Source organism: Panicum virgatum, chromosome 7K (assembly GCF_016808335.1).
Source record: "Panicum virgatum strain AP13 chromosome 7K, P.virgatum_v5, whole genome shotgun sequence".
In the NCBI taxonomy this organism is placed as follows: Eukaryota; Viridiplantae; Streptophyta; class Magnoliopsida; order Poales; family Poaceae; genus Panicum; species Panicum virgatum.
The window spans coordinates 47,283,612-47,302,839 of record NC_053142.1 but is presented as its reverse complement, the minus strand read 5'-3'; the positions used below and the strand labels follow the sequence as shown (position 1 = coordinate 47,302,839).

Sequence of the window (19,228 nt, the reverse complement as noted above, 5' to 3'; positions counted from 1 at the left end):
ATCACCACCTAATCCTCGTGATCACCCCGCTTGCCAGAGTAGCATGCTAGCCAGCTCCTTAACAAGCAATTTAGTACAGTATTAGTGGCGCCAATTTCATATAGGCAAATTGGCTACCCCACATCACCGCATCGTTTGCATGGTGGTTCCATAGCTGTGAGCCCGGGACGCTTTTGTCGGCTTTCTTTGTTCGATCCACCACTTGTTTCAGAGAAATCTGAAGGGAGCAGAGGGAGCAGGGAGGGAGGGGCTCGTGCTCGGGCTCGGGCTGGGCAGGGAGAGATGAAGCCCAGGCTGAGCTGCTGCGGTTTCCTCCGCGGCTCTGTCTTCCCCGTGCTGCTGTTCTTGCTGCTGCTGAATTCTTGGAGCGCGGCGGCTCAAGCTCAGCCGGCGGCGCCGCAGACTGATCCGGTAGAAGGTACGTATCTCGCTCGACGGAGCTCTAGAAGTGAAAGGTTGTTGATCATGGTCGATGAGAGGCTTTGATTTTGATTGCCGGGGTGGCGTTTGTGCGTCCAGCGGCGGCGGTGAACGCGATCCTGAGCAAGCTGGGGCTGAGCGCGCCGCCGTCGTGGAACATCAGCGGCAACCCCTGCAGCGGCGCGGCGACGGACGACACGCAGCTCGACGACAACCCGGCCTTCAACCCGGCCATCAAGTGCGACTGCTCCGACCAGAACAATACGCTCTGCCACGTCACGAGATTGTGAGTTCTCCCCTCCCAGAAAAAATGCTAGCCTTGCTGCTGCTGTTTCTTGGGACCGACTTTCCATGCTAGTACTTCCTTAGCTCTTCATCAGACTATTTTCCCCCTCTCTTTGATGTTGGTGCAGCAAGATAAACACGCTGGATGCGGTCGGTCCGATTCCAGAGGAGCTGCGGAACCTCACTCACCTCAGAAAGCTGTATGTGCTGTCAACTTTGATGACTTGTTTACTTGCACGCATAGCCTGCCTAAAACTAAAAATTGGTTTGTGAGCTATAACAAATTGTTCTCCTTCTGAATCTTACCGTTTCCCAACTGTGATGTTCCTTATTCCCAATTTTGTTCATGGGAGTTCATGTTAGAGTTTGATGAATTTTCGGGTGATAGAGAGCGTTTTATCAGGGGGAGGTCGTTGTAGCAGGCTAGCAGCAGAAGCACTGTAGATAACTCCTGTTAGGAAAAGCCCATTGGGCCAACAAGGAATTGGGCTCTCTGAATCAGTCTGGCCTGCTAACGATGAATGAATAACACTTCCACTTGCACAATGCGCAAGGCCTCCACTGTTTGCGCTCCACTCCGATTCAGTCCCCAAAATGGCGGAGAGGTCACCGGCCGCCGCTCGCCGCTCGCCGCCGCCGTCACTGGGCGCGTACCAGTGCTCTTCGACGGCGAAGGCGCTCGGATATCTCTTGCCGGACGGAGGAACGAGGAGTGCCCCGCTCGCGTTCCGACTTCAAACCTGAGGTTTTGCTCGGTGGCGATGTCCTCCCGACTTTTACTCCTTCACCTCTGGTCCCTGCAATTGCTCGTGTCCAGCTTCCCTCTAGTCTCTGCAATCGCTCCTGTCCAACCTAAGGTAGAAGTAGAGCAAGTCCGTCATCGTTGCAGCCATTATGCGTCAGCGTCACGTCAGCTGCCACAGCCCCCAACCACAGTCGCCAATTTCGTTTGCTGCTGATTTGTCTGTTGCTCAGTGTCCAGGACTTCTCTTGTCAGAATTGGAGTAGCACGTATAGTGTCTGTTTGGTTAAGGTAGCTTGTGCCTAAGGCATTAGACATCTTTGCCATAGATACCTAAATTCAACCCAAGGGGGGCTCGAACCGTAGTACTGCAGTGTGCATAAAGTTTTTCAAATTCATGTTGAATTCAGAAATCTACTGCGAATCATCAAGATCATGAAGTAACACAATTCACCCAATCTGGTCTCCGCGTGAGACGTGCAATATTAACGCTGCTTAACATTTCAGGGACCTGAGAAAAAATTACTTCACTGGGCCATTACCAGCATTCATTGGAGAACTAACTGCTCTGGAGTCCATGTAATACTCTGAACTCAAAATGGTGCTGCAGTTCCTGCATTAAAGAAATCTCACATTCTTTTACATGTAAATCACAAGGACTGTGGGCATCAATGCATTATCTGGACCTATCCCAAAGGAGCTTGGAAATCTTACCAATCTCGTATCACTGTAAGATCCTCCAATCATGTTATTAGTTGTAAAAAAGGTACTTACCAGCACTTCGTTTCGGACATCCTTTTGGAGCTAAACTAGTTTGATTAATTAATTATTTTAGGGCATTGGGGTCAAATAATTTTAATGGCACACTTCCTGACGAGCTGGGGAAACTGACAAAACTTCGACAAATGTAAGCTGTCTATTTGGTTGCTTTACATGTCTTATACATACTCATCTATGCTTTATTTATCTTTTAAAGTGATAGCTATTTGCATAATACGACTAAAAAAATACTATCCATCTTTGAGTTGCAGATACATTGATAGTAACGACTTCAGCGGTCCTCTGCCGTCGACATTGTCGCAACTGAAGAATCTCTCAATCTTGTAATTTTGTAACATAAGATATCAACTAGTGGATTTCTTCTTTCTTCTGAGGTAGAAACCAATAATCTTAAACACCCTTGTCATCTTGCATCCAGGTGGGCATCAGACAATAATTTCACTGGGCAGATACCTGATTATCTCGGGAGCTTGACTAACCTGACTGAACTGTAAGATCTATATTTGACAACCACTAAGACTCAATATTTTGAAATTTTTTTTCTCAACACCATAGTAAAGAAAGCCATTAACCGTTTTGGAGAAGTGCAAGATGTTGCATATACACCTACATCATCTTTTTTTATAGCACAATTCATTTTTCTTTAGGAACTAGCATAGGTATTACTTTACTAACCAAATATTTTGAAATTTCAGGAGGCTTCAAGGGAATTCTTTTCAAGGCCCCATTCCCACAAGCCTTTCAAATCTTGTAAAGTTATCAAAATTGTGAGTCCCTGGTAGTTTTTGTGACTGTAGGATTGTTGTCATTGCAAAGATAAGATAATGGCAGTAACTAAGGCATTGATTCTTCCAATGTAACAGAAGAATAGGCGAAATAGTAAGTGGAAGCTCTCCACTGGCATTCATTGACAACATGACATCTCTGGGTGAACTGTACGACATGTGCCTTCCACTTTTTTCTTCTTCTCAAGTTTAAGAGCCTAAACATTTAAGGTTCCATCTTGCAGAGTGTTGAGGAACAGCAAGATATCTGATACATTAGCATCAGTGGACTTCACCAAATTTAGAAATTTAAGCTTATTGTAAGCGTGTTCCCCTTGTCTGAAAATCACATCAAGTGACAAATTATACTTTAACTTTATGTTGAACTTTGTCATTTTTGTTTTCTAACGCTAAATTCCCTGTTTATCACAGGGACCTGAGTTTCAACAATATCACAGGACAAATACCTCAATCGATTTTGAATCTTCCATCGCTTAGTTATTTGTAAGCATTACTTGCTAAAATTTGCATAACTTGTTTTAATGACCTCTTTTTTCTTTCTTTTTAATCTTCTGTTGATATTTGCAAATATTCTACTTCCAAAATGTGTTTGAATCAGATTTCTTGGGAATAATAGCCTTTCGGGAAGTCTGCCTGCCACAAAAAGTCCCTTGCTGACCAATTTGTATGTTCACATTATCTTTGCTTTGGCACACTCGCTGCAATCAGAAGTTCACCTTTTTTGTACCTTTTTCCAGAGATTTTTCATACAACCATCTCTCAGGAAACTTTCCTTCATGGGCTACTGAGAAAAATTTACAATTGTATGTTTGTGTTCTGAAACTTCTTTCATGAAAGCATATTGCTTATTTATTGGGCACAAAGCCTGCCTGATTCAATTTAACAGTAATAGCTAATTTTCCCCATGTGTTCTACTTTGTACTAAGAAATTTGGTGGCCAACGACTTTGTGATGGATAGCTCCAATAACAGGTGAATGCCAGTTCATCCTCCCTGTTATTGTTAAGGCTAGCATAAAAGTAAGTTCTCTGTCTTAGCTTGTAATCAGAACTCAAAATAGTAAAACATTTCATCTGCAGTATTTTGCCATGGGGATTGGACTGCCTTCAGCGCAATACTCCTTGCTTTCTCGGTTCTCCACAGTGTAATGCTTTAACTCTTTGAAATTTCGAGCATGTGTCTATTCCATAATGTTGGACTTGCAATTGCATATTTCAATTAAGTTTTGATGAATTGCATGCAGCTGCCTCCTTTGCTGTGGACTGTGGTGGTAGCAGAACCATATCAGGTTCAGATAATTCTATGTATCAGGCTGATAATGCTAATCTTGGAGCTGCATCATACTACGTGGCGGGTGCACCCACATGGGGTGTTAGCAGCGTTGGATTATTCACGAATGCACCCAATGGAAGTTACATAATCTACAGTTCACGCCAGTTTGATAACACGCTAGATTCTGCACTTTTCCAAACAGCAAGGATGTCACCATCATCTCTGAGATACTATGGCATTGGACTTGAGAATGGAAACTACACCATTACACTTCAATTTGCAGAGGTTGACTTTCCAGACATACAGTCTTGGACAAGCAGAGGGAGGAGGGTTTTTGATATCTACATCCAGGTGGCTACAAACTTATATCTGGCTGGCATCTGATGCTTTTAATTCATATGATGTTTTGTGCTTGATACTTAATGCTTGTTTAGGGTGAGCGCAAGGAGCAGAACTTTGACATTAGAAAGACAGCAGGAGGGAAATCTTTCACTGTGGTTAAGAAGCAGTATGTTGTTCCAGTGACCAAAAACTTCCTTGAGATTCATCTCTTTTGGGCTGGGAAGGGTACTTGCTGTATTCCTTCTAAGGGATACTATGGGCCTGCAGTATCGGCTCTGAGTGCAACTCCAAGTACTCACCTGAACTTAACTCTTTGTTCTACATTCCAGACTTGCAGTTATACTACTGCCCAGAGTGACATCTTGGAGTATTGACCAATGCATACTAATGACGGGAATAATTGCTCTATTACTCCAACCCTAGATGGGTGGGGTATATATAGATCCAATACATGGGCCTCTAGATGGGCCTCTACACACATGGGCTCAATATATACTCCAACACCCCCCCGCAGTCTGAACTACCGGCGCAGCGGTGTTCAAGACTGGACAACAAGAAAGCTAACACCCCCCCCCGCAGTCTGAACAACCGACGCAGCGGTGTTCAAGACTGAACAAGATGAGAGTACAAGTAGAGCACAAAAGGGCTAATACCCCCCGCAGCCACAACTAGCCACCGGCTACGTTGAGGCTGGATCGAAACTCCGAGAAGGTCGACGAGGGCAGCCCCTTCGTGAAGATGTCAGCAAACTGGGAGGTAGTCGGGACATGGAGTACCCGAACATCGCCGATGGCGACTCTGTCGCGCATGAAGTGTAGGTCGATCTCCACGTGCTTCGTCCGCTGATGCTGGACGGGGTTGGTGGAGATACACGGCGCTGACGTTGTCGCAGTAGACGAGCGTGCTCTTGGCGAGCGGGCTGTGGAGCTCCGCCAAGAGCTGTCGTAGCCAGGACGCCTCCGCCACGCCGTTAGCGACAGCCCGGTACTCCGCCTCGGCACTGGAGCGGGAGACAACCGGCTGCCGCTTGGACGACCAGGAGACCAGGTTGCCGCCCAGGAAGACGGCGTAGCCAGAGGTGGAGCGACGAGTGTCCGGGCAGCCAGCCCAGTCAGCGTCAGTGTAGACCACCAGCTCAGCAGAGGACGAGCGGTAAAGTACCAGGCCGAGGTCCACAGTGCCACGGACGTACCGGAGGAGACGCTTCAGCGCAGCAAGGTGTGACTCCCGGGGATCATGCATGTGGAGATAGACCTGCTGAACAGCGTAGGTGAGGTCCGGTCTGGTGAAGGTGAGGTACTGCAAAGCGCCGGCCAGACTCCGGTAGGCTGTAGGGTCAGCCACCGGAGCACCCAGATCAGCAGACAGCTTCGCCTGAGTGTCGACTGGAGTAGAGCAGGGCTTGCAATCAGTCATCCCAGCCCGCTCCAGAATATCGAGGGCGTACTGCCGCTGGTGCAGAAGGAGACCAGACGGGCGAGGCTCAACAGTGACGCCCAAGAAGTGGTGGAGCTGACCAAGATCCTCATAGCGAACTCCTGCTGCAGAGAAGAGATGACACTCTGAAGCAACTGCTGACTGGAAGCTGTAAGCACAATGTCATCGACATATAGCAGCAGATATGCCGTCTCATCCCTACGGCGGTAGATGAAGAGAGACGTGTCAGACTTGGCCTCGGTGAACCCCAGTGTCAGCAAGAACGTTGCGAACCGAGAGTACCAAGCCTGTGGAGCCTGCTTCAGTCCATAGAGAGACTTGTTGAGCCGGCAGACCATATCCGGACAACTCGAGTCCACAAATCCCGCAGGCTGAGAGCAGTAAACAGTCTCTAACAAAGTGCCGTGAAGAAATGCATTCTTCACGTCCAGCTGGTGCACAGGCCAAGTGCGCGAGAGCACAAGTGAGAGGATCGTGCGCACCGTAGCAGGCTTCACGACCGGGCTGAAAGTCTCATCATAATCCACACCAGGCCGCTGAGTGAACCCCCGGAGAACCCATCGAGCCTTGTAGCGCTCCAGTGTGCCGTCAGCCCGACGCTTATGCGTCCAGATCCACTTGCCAGTCACCACATTGCAACCAGGCGGACGCGGCACGAGATCCCACGTCTGGTTGGCAAGAAGAGCCGCGTACTCCTCTTCCATCGCGCGACGCCAGTGAGGATCCGCCAAGGCGTCGCGGACAGAGGAGGGTACCGGAGAGACCCGCGGCTCTCCCTCGGTGGCGGAGAGAGTCGCGGCCTGGGACGCCATCCGCCGAGTCACCATGGGATGTATATGTCGAGGATCCCGATGGATGACCGGCGGGTGGTACACCTCCGGCTCTGCTCGAGAGGGAGCCGGAGGGGGCGGCGGCGGCGACGGCTCCGGTGTCGGTGTCACAGGAGCCTCCGGAGCAGGAGGCGGCGCCGGTGTTGACGTGGAACGACGCCGGTACACCTGCACCGGCTCAGCGTACCGCCGCGGCGCCGAGGTCGGCGCCAAGCGACGCCGGTACACCTGCACCGGCTGAGCGTACCGCGCAGGGCAGTGGAAGGCACCGGGGCCGCGCGTGGCGCAGTGGGAGACACCGGGGCCGCGCGTGGCACGACCGCGGGTACCGGGGCCGCGCTCGGCGCAGCAGGGATCACCGGAAGCGGTGCCGGTGCGCCGGGAAAACCTGCAGGAAAAGGACAGACAGGTAACGGTGGCTGGACCACCGGGTCAGTCGGAAACAGGGACGCCAGCTCGGGATCAGGAGAAGGTGTGGGAGAGGTGGAGTAGGGGAAATCCGACTCGTCGAAGACAACGTGTCGGGAGATCAGAACACGGCGAGAGGTGAGGTCAAAGCATCGGTACCCCTTGTGGTCAGGGGAGTACCAAAGGAACACACAACGAGTCGAGCGGGGCGCCAGCTTGTGAGAAGCGGTGGCGGACATGTTAGGGTAACACGCACACCCGAAGACCCGAAGGTGGTCGTAGCGAGGAGGGGTACCGAAAAGAGCGTGGTGTGGAGTGGGAGCAGGAGAAGCAGTGGACGGAAGACGGTTGAGCAGGTAGGTGGCGGTGTGGAGGCTCTCAGCCCAGAAGCGCGGGGGGAGAGAAGCCTGGATCAGAAGGGTGCGCACGACGTCGTTCGTCGTGCGAATCATCCGCTCAGCCTTGCCGTTCTGAGGAGAGGTATACGGACAAGACATACGCAGCTGAACACCCCGAGATAGGAAGAAAGACCGGGAGGTAGAGTTATCGAACTCCCGCCCGTTGTCACACTGGACAGCCTTAACGGTGAGGCCGAACTGAGTGGACACCCAGGCAAAGAAGTGGAGGAGGGTAGAGAAAGTCTCAGACTTGACGCGCAAAGGGAAAGTCCAAGAGTAATGAGAAAAATCATCAACAATGACCAGGTAATATTTATATCCAGACATGCTGAGTACAGGAGATGTCCACAGGTCACAGTGGATGAGATCAAAAGCATGCGCAGCATGCGAAGAAGAAGAAGGAAACAGAAGTCTAACATGACGACCTAGCTGGCACGCATGACAGAGGTGCTCAGCAGGAGCCCTAGTACAAGGAACATCTGTACTACGACTAAGCTGAGCCAAAACGTCGCGGCCGGGGTGTCCAAACCGGCGGTGCCAGGTAGTGGAAGAAGCCGTCACGGCAAAAGCAGTAGACGAAGAAGAAGCCAAAAGCGGAGCAGCGGAAGCAGGAAGCCGAAGAGTGTAAAGGGGCCCCGGGCTGTCACATCGGAGAAGCGGACGCCGGGAAACCGAATCCTTCACAGTAAGACCAGAAGAGTCAAATTCAATAGAACAGGAGTTGTCAGCAGTAAACTGACGAATGGAAAGAAGGTTGTGAACCATCTGAGGAGCAACAAGAACACGAGGAAGACGAGGAGCAGAACCCACGGCGGTGACAGGAAGGCAAGACCCATCACCAACCATGATAGAAGAAGGACAAGAGGGGTGTGGGGGTCGGACAGAAAATATGATACCAGCATCGGGAGTGGTGTGGAACGAGGCACCCGAGTCGGCGATCCACTCGGTGCTGGTCGGCGGCGTCAGTCCCATGGTGCTGAAGGACTGCGCCAGAGCGGCCTGATCCCACCCCCCAGGCCAGGTCGGCGGCTGGCTGGGCTGAGCGGGCGGGGTCCATGACGGCGCGAAGAGTGGAGTAGCGCCAGTGAACATGACCGCCGGCTGTAGCTGAGGACGAGGCGCCCCTCCCGGACCCTGGAACGGCCACATCGAGATGCGCCCTGACCATGGGTTGCTGAAGGATGGCCAGGGCGTACCTCCAGCGGCAGGGGCAGGTGTGGGAGCCGGAGCCGGTGTCGGCGCGCCCCGACGGCCCCCACCCGTACCGGTGCTCCCAGAAGTAGGGCCACCAGTGCCACCACCACCACCCCGTCGCCGGCGACGTCCACGGCCCCCCCTCCTCCGGCCTGCCCGGCTGGAGGAGCACCGAGGGAGGTGGCTGGAGTAGCTGAGGAGGCCGGTGGAGCAGCAACGAGCGCGGCTGGGGTGGGCGAGGACGATCCGGGTGCAAGACCCCTGGTGATCTCCTCGAGGGCGAGGTCGTCCCGGACCTGCAGGAAGGTGGGGAAGGGCCTCTGGCGGGCGATCCAGCCCTTCAGGTGGTCGTAGGTGCTGCTCAGTCCCCGTAGGACATTGAGCACCAAGACTCGATCGGACACCGGATCCCCGAGGTCGTGGAGAGCATCGGCCATGCTCTTCATCCGCTGGCAGTACTCACCGACGGAGAGGTCCCCCTGCACGAAGGTACGGAAGGTGGCGTCGAGCTGGAGGGCGCGATACTCGGCGTTGCCGAGGAACTGCCCCTCGAGCGCCACCCAGGCCTGCCGTGCGGTGCCGCCGTGGGTCCGGACGAGGTCCTGAAGATCCAGGGAGATGGTCCCGAAGATCCAGGACAGAGCGACGCTGTCGAGGCGCAGCCACGTCACGTCCCGCGCCTCGATCGGCAAGTCGACGAGGACGTGGTCGTTGAGGGCGTAGCGGCGAAGGGTGAGGACCTGGTCCCGCCAGCGGCCGTACGAGGAGGACGCGGGGTCGAGGAGGACGGAGACTAGGGCCCTGATGTTCTGGACGCCGGCGGCCTGGAGGTGGAGCTGGGCGACCATGGGGTCGGTCGGGTCGTACCGGGGTCCAGAACTAGCGGGCGGGGGCTGGTGGGAGGAAGAGGCGCCATGCTCGGGGTCGACGGGCAAGCCGGAGGAGACGCGGAGGTAGCGCTCCGCCTCGGCGACCCGGAGAGCGAGTGCGTCGGCCGTGGCGCGCTCGCGCTCCCAGGCGAGGGCTGCCACACGGACTCGCTCCTGGGCCGCCGAAGCCTCCGACTTGGCGGCGAGGAGGGCTGCGGCGAGAGCGGCGTCGGCCTGCTGCCCTCGGAGGGCGGCGGTGGAGAGCGGCGCATCCGCGGGCGCCATCCCGAGGCCGGACCACGCATGATCGGCGGCTGCGGCGGCGTGCTGTTTGCCAGCAACGATGGCGGCGCGGTGGACGTCCTGCGCTGCAGCCCACGTGGCGGCCTGCTCGGCGGCGTGCGCGGCGGCCGTGGGCCCTGCGGGGCCTGCACCCGCGCCAGCAGAGGTCGCGGCGGGCGGAGGGCCCTGCTGGGCTGCAGGGGCGGCCGCAGCAGGCTGCTGGGCCGCGGCCAGCTGCACGGCGGCCTGCTGGGCGGCGCTGGCGGCCACGGCAGCTCCCCAAGTGGCGGCGCCAGCACCCACGGCGGCGGCGGCGTCCACGGCTGCGGGATCTGCGGCGGCGGCGTCCACGACTGCGGGATCTGCGGCGGCGGCGGCAGCACCCGGCGGCTGGAGGGAGGAAACCAGGGCGGCGGCTCGCGGGTGCCCAGCCTCCGCGTCCGCGCCAGCTGCTGCAGAGGTGGCGGCGCGGATCTGCGGGCAGGGGACAGCAACGGCCTAGGTAGAGGATCTCTGCGTCGGCTGCAGGGGAGGCGTGGCAGCAGAGGAAGAAGAGGTGAGGGGAGGGAAGGAGGAAGGGGGGAAGAGGGACGGCGCCGGGAGGGGCGGCGCCGGCGGCCGGCGGCCAGCCATGGAGGCCGCCGGCGGCGGCTGCAGGGTAGGGAGGAAAAAAAAACTGGCTCTATACCATAATGACGGGAATAATTGCTCTATTACTCCAACCCTAGATGGGTGGGTATATATAGATCCAATACATGGGCCTCTAGATGAGCCTCTACACACATGGGCTCAATATATACTCCAACACATACTAGTGTAATCACAAAAAAAGGAACTTGTTGGTGTTGTATACATAATTTTAAAAATTTAAAATTTTGATAAAACTGTTATATTTAATAGATTAATCAAAACATGGAGATTTGTTGGCACTGGTATGTTCATGTTGTATCTTTATAACTGCATATGTTACTATAAGTTAGTAGTCAAAGTTTTCTTGACTGGTGGTAGCGGAAAAGTAAATGTAGACACAAACAACTGATTAATCAGGATAATTTGAGTTGAATTTATGCCATTTCAAATCAAAAGTAGAACAAACATAGAACACCCATGATAAACGCTCATATTGACATTATCCTCTTTAGTACTTGATGTAATTGTACTATTTTAAATATGCATATTCCATCTCAATTATGTTCTATACAAGGTTTTCAATGCTCCAGCTAACTGAACTTTTCTTCAGATTTTGTCCCAACGGTGCGTAGTTCTGCAGACATCAAGAGCAACAGTAAAACTGGTGTGATTGTTGGAGTTGGAGTTGGTGTTTCAGTTGTTGCATTGATTGCACTGGTCGGGATCTTCTTATGGTGTCAGAAAAGGAGAAAACTATTGTTAGAACTAGAAGGTACTGGATATACTAATATCCCATTGTGCGCTTGACTTAACTGCACATGGAAATTATGCTAATAAACTATTTCTGACCTTGCAGAATTGTACACCATAGTTGGAAGGCCAAATGCCTTTAGTTATGGTGAGCTTAGGTCAGCTACGGAAAACTTCTGTTCTGGTAACCTACTTGGTGAAGGAGGATACGGATCAGTTTACAAGGTTTGTCCTTCTAGTTATCTAGTGTATAATCTGATGTGTGAACTTATGAAAGCTTAAACGCTGTTTCCTATACTCTAAATAGTACTACACACAAAAGTCAGGATATGACATTTATCATAAACTGGTGCTTTAGGGGCTAGTGGCTAGGATAGCCCCCATGATTATCAAAATAAAAAAAGGGATAGCCCCCCTGCATCACAGGACACTAGGGACCTGGTTTTCTCTATGATTTTTGCGAGGATGACACCGTGAGAATTCGAACCTGGGCTGGGCTGGGATGGTCCAATGACTACCCAGTTTCACTGCCGCTCCCCTAAACTGATGCTTTTCAAGTGCTCTCATAAGCAAACCTTGGCCTGAGCTATGAAATACCTTGCATAATAATAAAGATATGCAACTTTCTTGCAGGGTAAGTTGAGTGATGGAAGAGTGGTGGCCGTGAAGCAGCTCTCTCAATCCTCTAATCAGGGGAAAAAGCAATTTGCTGCTGAAATAGAAACCATATCTCGAGTGCAGCACCGTAACCTTGTGAGGTTGTATGGTTGCTGCCTTGAGAGCAACACACCATTGTTGGTTTATGAGTACCTGGAGAATGGGAGCCTTGATCATGCCTTGTTTGGTATGACTTATTCTGATCTGACATGATATATGGAGTGCAACTTTAATGCAGAAGTTTAAAATGTCTGAATCTTTATATTCAGAGAAGGGAGGTTTGCATCTAGATTGGCCGACACGATTTGAGATATGTTTGGGCATAGCAAGGGGTATTGCTTATCTCCATGAGGAGTCTACCGTCCGCATCGTGCACAGGGACATAAAGGCCAGTAATGTGTTACTGGATGCTGATCTTAATCCGAAGATCTCGGATTTTGGGCTTGCCAAGCTTTATGATGGCAAAAAGACCCATGTCAGCACAAAAGTTGCTGGCACATTGTAAGTGTATTTTTCATCTCTACTTTGAATATGGTGTTATATTATTTGCAAATGTAAGTTAATGGTAGTTGTTTCTTTGCTGTCTTTGACTGTATCATCTAGTGGTTATCTCGCACCTGAGTACGCCATGAGAGGTCATATGACTGAGAAGGTTGATGTGTTTGCATTTGGGGTGGTCGCATTGGAGATTGTTGCTGGTGAATCAAACTACCAAAATACATTCGATGAAAACACGACTTATATCTTTGAAAGGGTAAGATCAGTATATTTACTTTTAAACCCTACACATAGCTTGGTTTTTCACTGCATGTCTGGAATTCTCAATATGCATTCTCAAGGCATTTGTGTGTTCTGTGTCTTTTTGCTATGCTAGAATATAATGTGCTTGTCATAGAAGCTTGATTGTGAATCCGGTAGCGGTGCAAGAGCTAACTGTTTTCAGTTTTCTTTTTAAAGAGAAGGTTCAAATTTGTTTCTTTTAGTGGTGGAGAAACAATGCTGATACACTAGTTTACTGTTATGTTCAGAATTCTGAATCCTTTTCAGTAATGTGACATCTCAAATTCTGAATCCTTTTTCAGGTGTGGGAACTGTACGAAAACGGGCGCCCTCTGGACTTCGTGGACCCCAAGCTGACCGAGTACAATGGCGACGAGGTCCTGCGCGTCATCCGCGCTCCACTGCACCCAGGGCGCGCCGCACAAGCGGCCCCCCATGTCGAAGGTGGTCTCCCTGCTCACGGGGGACGCCACCGACATGGCCGAGGAAGTGACAAAGCCGAGCTACATCACTGAGTGGCAGGTGAAGGTCGACGGCAGCGGCACCTTCACGAGCAGCCAGGTCGGGTCGTCGTCCACGCAGCCGTCCTCCGGCGTCCAGCTGGCGACCCCGGAGCCCGGGGACGCCACGCCGGTGCACCCGTCGCCGCTGTTCACCTCCATCATCGACGAGGGCCGGTGACAACCGTCGTGGAACTGAAGGGCGGAGGCCTGGGCGCCTGGCGGAATCCCTTTTGTCGCGGTGATGCTTCTGTGGTTGTTGCACTGTGTATACAGCTATGATGATTTTGGAGGAAAGGAGATCGACCTCGGTTGTAATTGTAATCTCCAAGTTACATTTCAAGTGAGGAATCTACTTGTGTGAGGCAACAGGTTACTCTTGAAGGCGCTCTGAACTGGTGCGGGAATTTCGGCCGGCCGGTGATCAGCCGCCGCGGCTGGCGTCGCGGGCGGCGCAACATCGCGTCCGATGGGTGGCAATGCCGGCGGTGGTGGGTTTGTTCCCGTCAAGAATGGGATAGCGTGTGCGTGTCGCTGCAAGGTCTGCCTTGGATTGGTTGCTGCTGCACGATGGCACGATCTCGTTCTCGTCGGTGGCCGCGTTACACGTCTGGAGAGCCCAGCGAACGTTCCAAGCCATCTGTTTAGGTGTTGTTTGTTTCCACGGACTTAAATTTAGTTCCTATCATATCAAAGAGAAACTTGTTATTTTATGAGTATTAAACTAAATCTATTTATAATTTTTTTTGACAGATAAGTGCTAATTCACAAGATGAATCTAACAAGCTTAATTAATCCATAATTTGCAATAGTAATGCTAAAGTAATTATTCACTAATTATGAATAAATATATCTCATTAGATTTGTCTCGCAGTTTAGCCTCAGAGTTCTGCAATTGGTTTTATAATAAAATTTTATTTAATATTTTTAAATACTAAAATTCTTTTTGATGTGACAGGAACTAAAATTTAGCCCTCTAAAATCAAACAACTCTTTAATTTTAGTATGCATCACATTACATTGCTGGTGGGCTGGCGCAGGTGCTTTTGCTATATTGTTTTTGTTCTCCCTGTTGGGGTTTGTGGAATGGGCGTACGATCGAGCCGTGTTCGGCTGACCTTTCCCGGCACGTGGACCTACAAAATCCAAAATTTTCCGCAATATGAATGCTGATTGCTGAAAAAAATATAATAATAATAATAATAATTCGGGCGAGAACTATAACAAGATTGTAATATAATAGCAAGGCAGAAGAATTTGCTTAGCTTGTCATGGTGTCATAAAGAATCTACATTGGAACTTGTGTAAAAAAATTGCATGCGAAGCAACTTCAAGCGAAAGAGGCAAAGTTAGGTCTTCTACAGTATAGTGATGCCTGTTTCGCTTGTATGATTACAGTGTGCAGCATCATTCTCTTTCTACACCTGGAACCCAAAATAGAATTAAAAATTTTAAATCGTCTCTTCTCTCCTTCCCTCCAAATGCATTCGTATATTTTAATGACCAAGCATCGGTGCATGTTCCTGCACCGAAGCCAAAAAAATTTTATCAGGCACCCGGTGCTATAGTGTTGAAGCATCGGTGGGAATGATGCCTAGACTCTAAAAAGTGCTTTCAAGCATCACTTTAGCAGTACACTATGGAACAGGGACTTAAAAAAAGTCTCAGGTATTTTTTAGTATTTAGAAGTATTAAATAAATATTAATTATAAAACTAACTGCAGAATCCTAGGGTTAAACTGCGAGACGAATCTAATGATGTATCTTAATCTATGATTAGCGAATGGTTACTGTAGCATCACTGTAGCAAATTATGAATTAATTAGGCTCATTAGATTCGTCTCGCGAAAAAGCACTCAGCTGTCAAAAAACATTTATAAACAGATTTTATTTAATACTATAAAATAATAAGATTTTTTTTATGTGATAGGGACTTCTGAAAAAAAGTTTGGAACCAGGGCCTTAGCGCTATGCAGAAGTTAACGCCATACAAAAAATTAGTGCTATACCGCAGAACAATAAGCTCGTCAAAGAAGACAAGAGCAGCGAAGATGTCAGCACTCTCTGCACGACTATATAAGGAGGACATGCTTCAATAAATGAAGGCATCGAAAGGAGAAGCTAGAGCCTCCGACAGCGAAAGTGCGTGCGAGAGTTCCTAAAACCCATAGAATTCTTAGTACCATTCTTATAAAAAAATAGCCACCAAATCCGTTGTAAGGTAATATTTGCTCTGTTTTAAAAGTTTAGGGGCTTTTCGAAAGAAAAAACCATATGTAAGCTTGTTTGTATCTCTCCCTCCCTCCCTCTCCGTGTGACATAGAAAAAGTATACTGAAGTGTGTAAAATGTGAAGTGTATCATGGTATCTTTGTTGGCTTGTTAATTGATCAATGCCATGCATCCCGTGTAGATCTTCCCAATATCTTTTGATTTTTTTTACATAACAAAAGATCATGAAAAGTATAGAGCAAAGTTTTTCACTAAAAAAATATAAACCACTAACACGCCGTAGCGCGAAGTCACATGGGCTAATTGGGTGGTTGTGATGAGCAGAGCGCACTCAGTGTTAGCAGCTAAGCAGGCTGAGGACCGTTAACTAACAACAAAAGGTAGTAGCATCAGCCTGAAAATTCCAAAGAAAAAAAAAAGAAAAGAAAACATCCGTGACAACCTGAAACAGGTCATCACTGTTAGGATTTATAACTGTTAATACAAATATACAATCATACAATCCATCACTGTGTGGCATGTCGGACTCCTTTTATGCGTAATAATAATACTCCATCCGTTTCACTCCTTTTATGCGTAATAATAATACTCCATCCGTTTCAAAATGTAGATCGTTTTGATATTTTTTAGATTCATATATTTTGCTATGGATCTAGATATATTTTATATCTACATACATAACAAACATTATGAATATAAAAATATTAAAATGACTTATATTTTAGAACGAAGAGAGTAAGAAACAAAAAGAAAACACATAAAAACGAAGCGCGTTTGCCCCTGCTCCTGCACGAAGGCATCCGGAAATCTAGGAAGGTTCGAGGTTTAAGGAAGGGGGGCAAACCCGTCATTTCCGGTAGATAACCCCCAGCGGCCGTGATCCTCGCGCGGTCGCGGGCAAGCGAAACCCAACAACCCGCAACCGTCCAGGCATCCAACCACATTCAAATCTCCCCCTCCTCTCGCCATCATCTCCATTCTCCTCTCCTCCCTCGTGATTATCCATCCCCCCAAATCCCTGACCCAAACCAGCCTCCGATCCATCCGGCCCCGAATCGCCGCCGGGATCTCCGCGCGTGGCGGGCGATGGCGGGCGCGGGCGCGGCGGAGGTGGAGAGGGCGCACGAGCTCTACCGGGGCGGCCGACACCGGGAGGCGCTGGAGCTCTACTCCGCGGCGCTGGCGGCGGCGCGGGCCCCGGCCCAGCGCATCGCGCTCCACAGCAACCGTGCCGCATGCTACCTCAAGCTCCACGACTTCCACAAGGTCCGTCCGGCTCCTCTGCTCTGGGTTGCTTTCCTTCGCGGAGGATTGCGTGGGTGCTTTGATTTGACTTTGCTTCGGTGGCGATTGTGGTCCCTTCCAAGTGTCAGAGTTGGGTAAAAAAAAATCGTTTTCTGGCCATACAGATCCTGATTGGTTCCGGATTTCAGGAATAGCGGCGATTTGATGCTCGTGGATTCTGTTTACGTGGTAATACAACTATTTGATGCGTAATTTGGAATATATACGCTAGGCATGCCTTAATGGAGTGATACTGTTGTGTGAAACTGTTCTAGTCTCCAATCTAGCTTTATGGTGATCTCTGCGCATTTAGCTCAGTTGCTGGTAAATTTTGTGTTCTAAGGTTCAGTCCATTAGAATGCTTGGACTGAACTTGAGAAGCTGCAGAGCTTGTAAAAGCTTGGAGTTGCCATACCAAAAATAGCAGAAAGTACTACAAATGGACTAGGCAGGGTACCTGAAAGTACGAAACACTGGAAGTGACTAAATTTTTCAATGACACCAAGTGAATGATCTCCTTCACTACCTGACATTTTTGGGACGGACAAACAGCTTATTTCCTGATCTCCTATGAGCATGGGCAGAATGATACTGAAAACCTGAATTACCTAGTAAGGGGCGAAAGTTATGACTTAGCTGATCCTCTATACTAACAGTAGATATTTTTCTTGAATCATCTGGGACTGCAGACTTCATTTATTGTTCCCTTTTCTACATTATTGTTTTTATTATTAGCACTGAATTCTCCATTTGCAATGTCTGGTATAGGCAGCAGAAGAGTGTACATCTGTCCTTGAGTTGGATAGGGAGCATGCTGGAGCTTTGATGTTACGTGCCCAGACTCTGGTTACTCTGAAAGATTATCAGTCAGCTCTGTTTGATGTCAACAGGCTCATTGAGATAAATCCATCGTCTGAAGTATATCGGAACCTGCAGGCACGATTGAAGACACAGCTAGTATGTTTTACTTTCTCTCTCATTATTTTCCTTGGTTTACTCTCCTCATACCTTCTACCCTGACATGCCTTGTAATTGGAAAAATCATTTTTCCTGAAAATGAAAATGAGCAGACCTTTGCAAGAAAGAAAAGGTTAGATTGGTCATTTGTAGCTTTCTTGCCCATATCTTTGTATTTTTGCCATCAGCTTACAAATCTTCTGTTTTTTCCCCCACTTCTCCTGAATGCCTCAATTAGTCAAACCGTTAAATGGCTTGCTTGCTTAGCTGATATTTCTTTTTGCCCATCTGCTGTATTGTTTCGAAGTCACTGGCCCCTATTCCTGAGTGTGAAGAGGAGACCATGTTTCTTGAAGAAGAAAAGGAAGAACTTCCTCCAAAAGGACATCAGAAGATTGAGACTTCTATCACTAAGCTTGACCAACCTGAAACTGAACTGGTTCTCGAGAACAAACCTTCAAATGGACCTGTTCTCAAAAGAAAACCTGCAAGTGAACCCCAGAAGGTTGATGTTGCTCCCATTCTGCCTTCAAAACCCCAGGGCTGGGAGGCCATTCCAAAACCAAAGGGCCATTCAGGTCTTGATTACTCAAAGTGGAACAGCGTGGAAGATGATTCGAGTGAAGACGGGGATGATGATGAAGAAGAAGAGTTGCCGCAGTATAAGTTTAAAGTCAGAACTGTTGTGCGGTCTGTAAAGTGAACAAGATTAGCAATGTTCAAACTATAATCTGTGTAGTCTGACAGGATGCCTACTGACCAGGGTGCCACTTATCCATCTTCAGTTAAATTATTTTGGATGAACAACTATACATATTGGTTGATATTTTGCTTCAAAACCAGGTTGCCCAATCTCGAAAATAAGCTCAGGTAGGTCCGTTTGAGTTTTCAGAGTCATGTGAATTTAAACTGCAGTCCACATATTTATCTTCTATTTTGTATGCAGGTTAAATGATTTGTCCAATACTCAAATGCTGCCCGACAATAATCCAGAGCAATTATTTGTTTTTCGAAGCGATGGAGATGGATATGATGGCAGGGTCCATGATGTACAAAGATCCAAGCTAATAACATTACAGTAGTCTAGCGCAGTTTAGGACCATAGTCTCGTCTCGGCGGACCTGTGCACCTAGCGTCCTCTGGATTTTGGACTATTATATGATCCGTTTTTGGTTACATGAACTCGCTCCTCTGCAAGTTATATGAGCCATGTGGTGGCAAGAGAAACGTTTTTATATGAATCAAAATATCAATATTTAATCCCTGATTTGTAGGGGCTCTCCTCCTTAAAGGAGAATCCTCTCAAAAAATTGGGGTATGCTGCTATTTGGGGGAAAGCTATTCATCGCGCACGCGGGTGGCAGCGAAACTGTCGCAGAAGCGCCGCAACACGCCC

General features: G+C 49.3%; 1 protein-coding gene and 1 pseudogene across 1 annotated transcript; both read left to right on the top strand.

Moving 5' to 3' along the window:
* The first annotated feature begins 76 nt into the window (after window positions 1-76).
* LOC120641778 lies at window positions 77-13,747 on the top strand (annotated as a pseudogene).
* A 2,769-nt stretch (window positions 13,748-16,516) lies between these two features.
* On the top strand, window positions 16,517-19,033 carry LOC120641777 (mitochondrial import receptor subunit TOM34-like). Its single transcript, XM_039918012.1, has 4 exons — window positions 16,517-16,857; window positions 17,644-17,832; window positions 18,140-18,702; window positions 18,779-19,033. Exons 1-3 carry the CDS (start codon window positions 16,678-16,680, stop codon window positions 18,533-18,535), a joined length of 765 nt encoding a protein of 254 aa, XP_039773946.1. The 5' UTR covers window positions 16,517-16,677; the 3' UTR covers window positions 18,536-18,702; window positions 18,779-19,033.
* The last annotated feature ends 195 nt before the right edge of the window (window positions 19,034-19,228 follow it).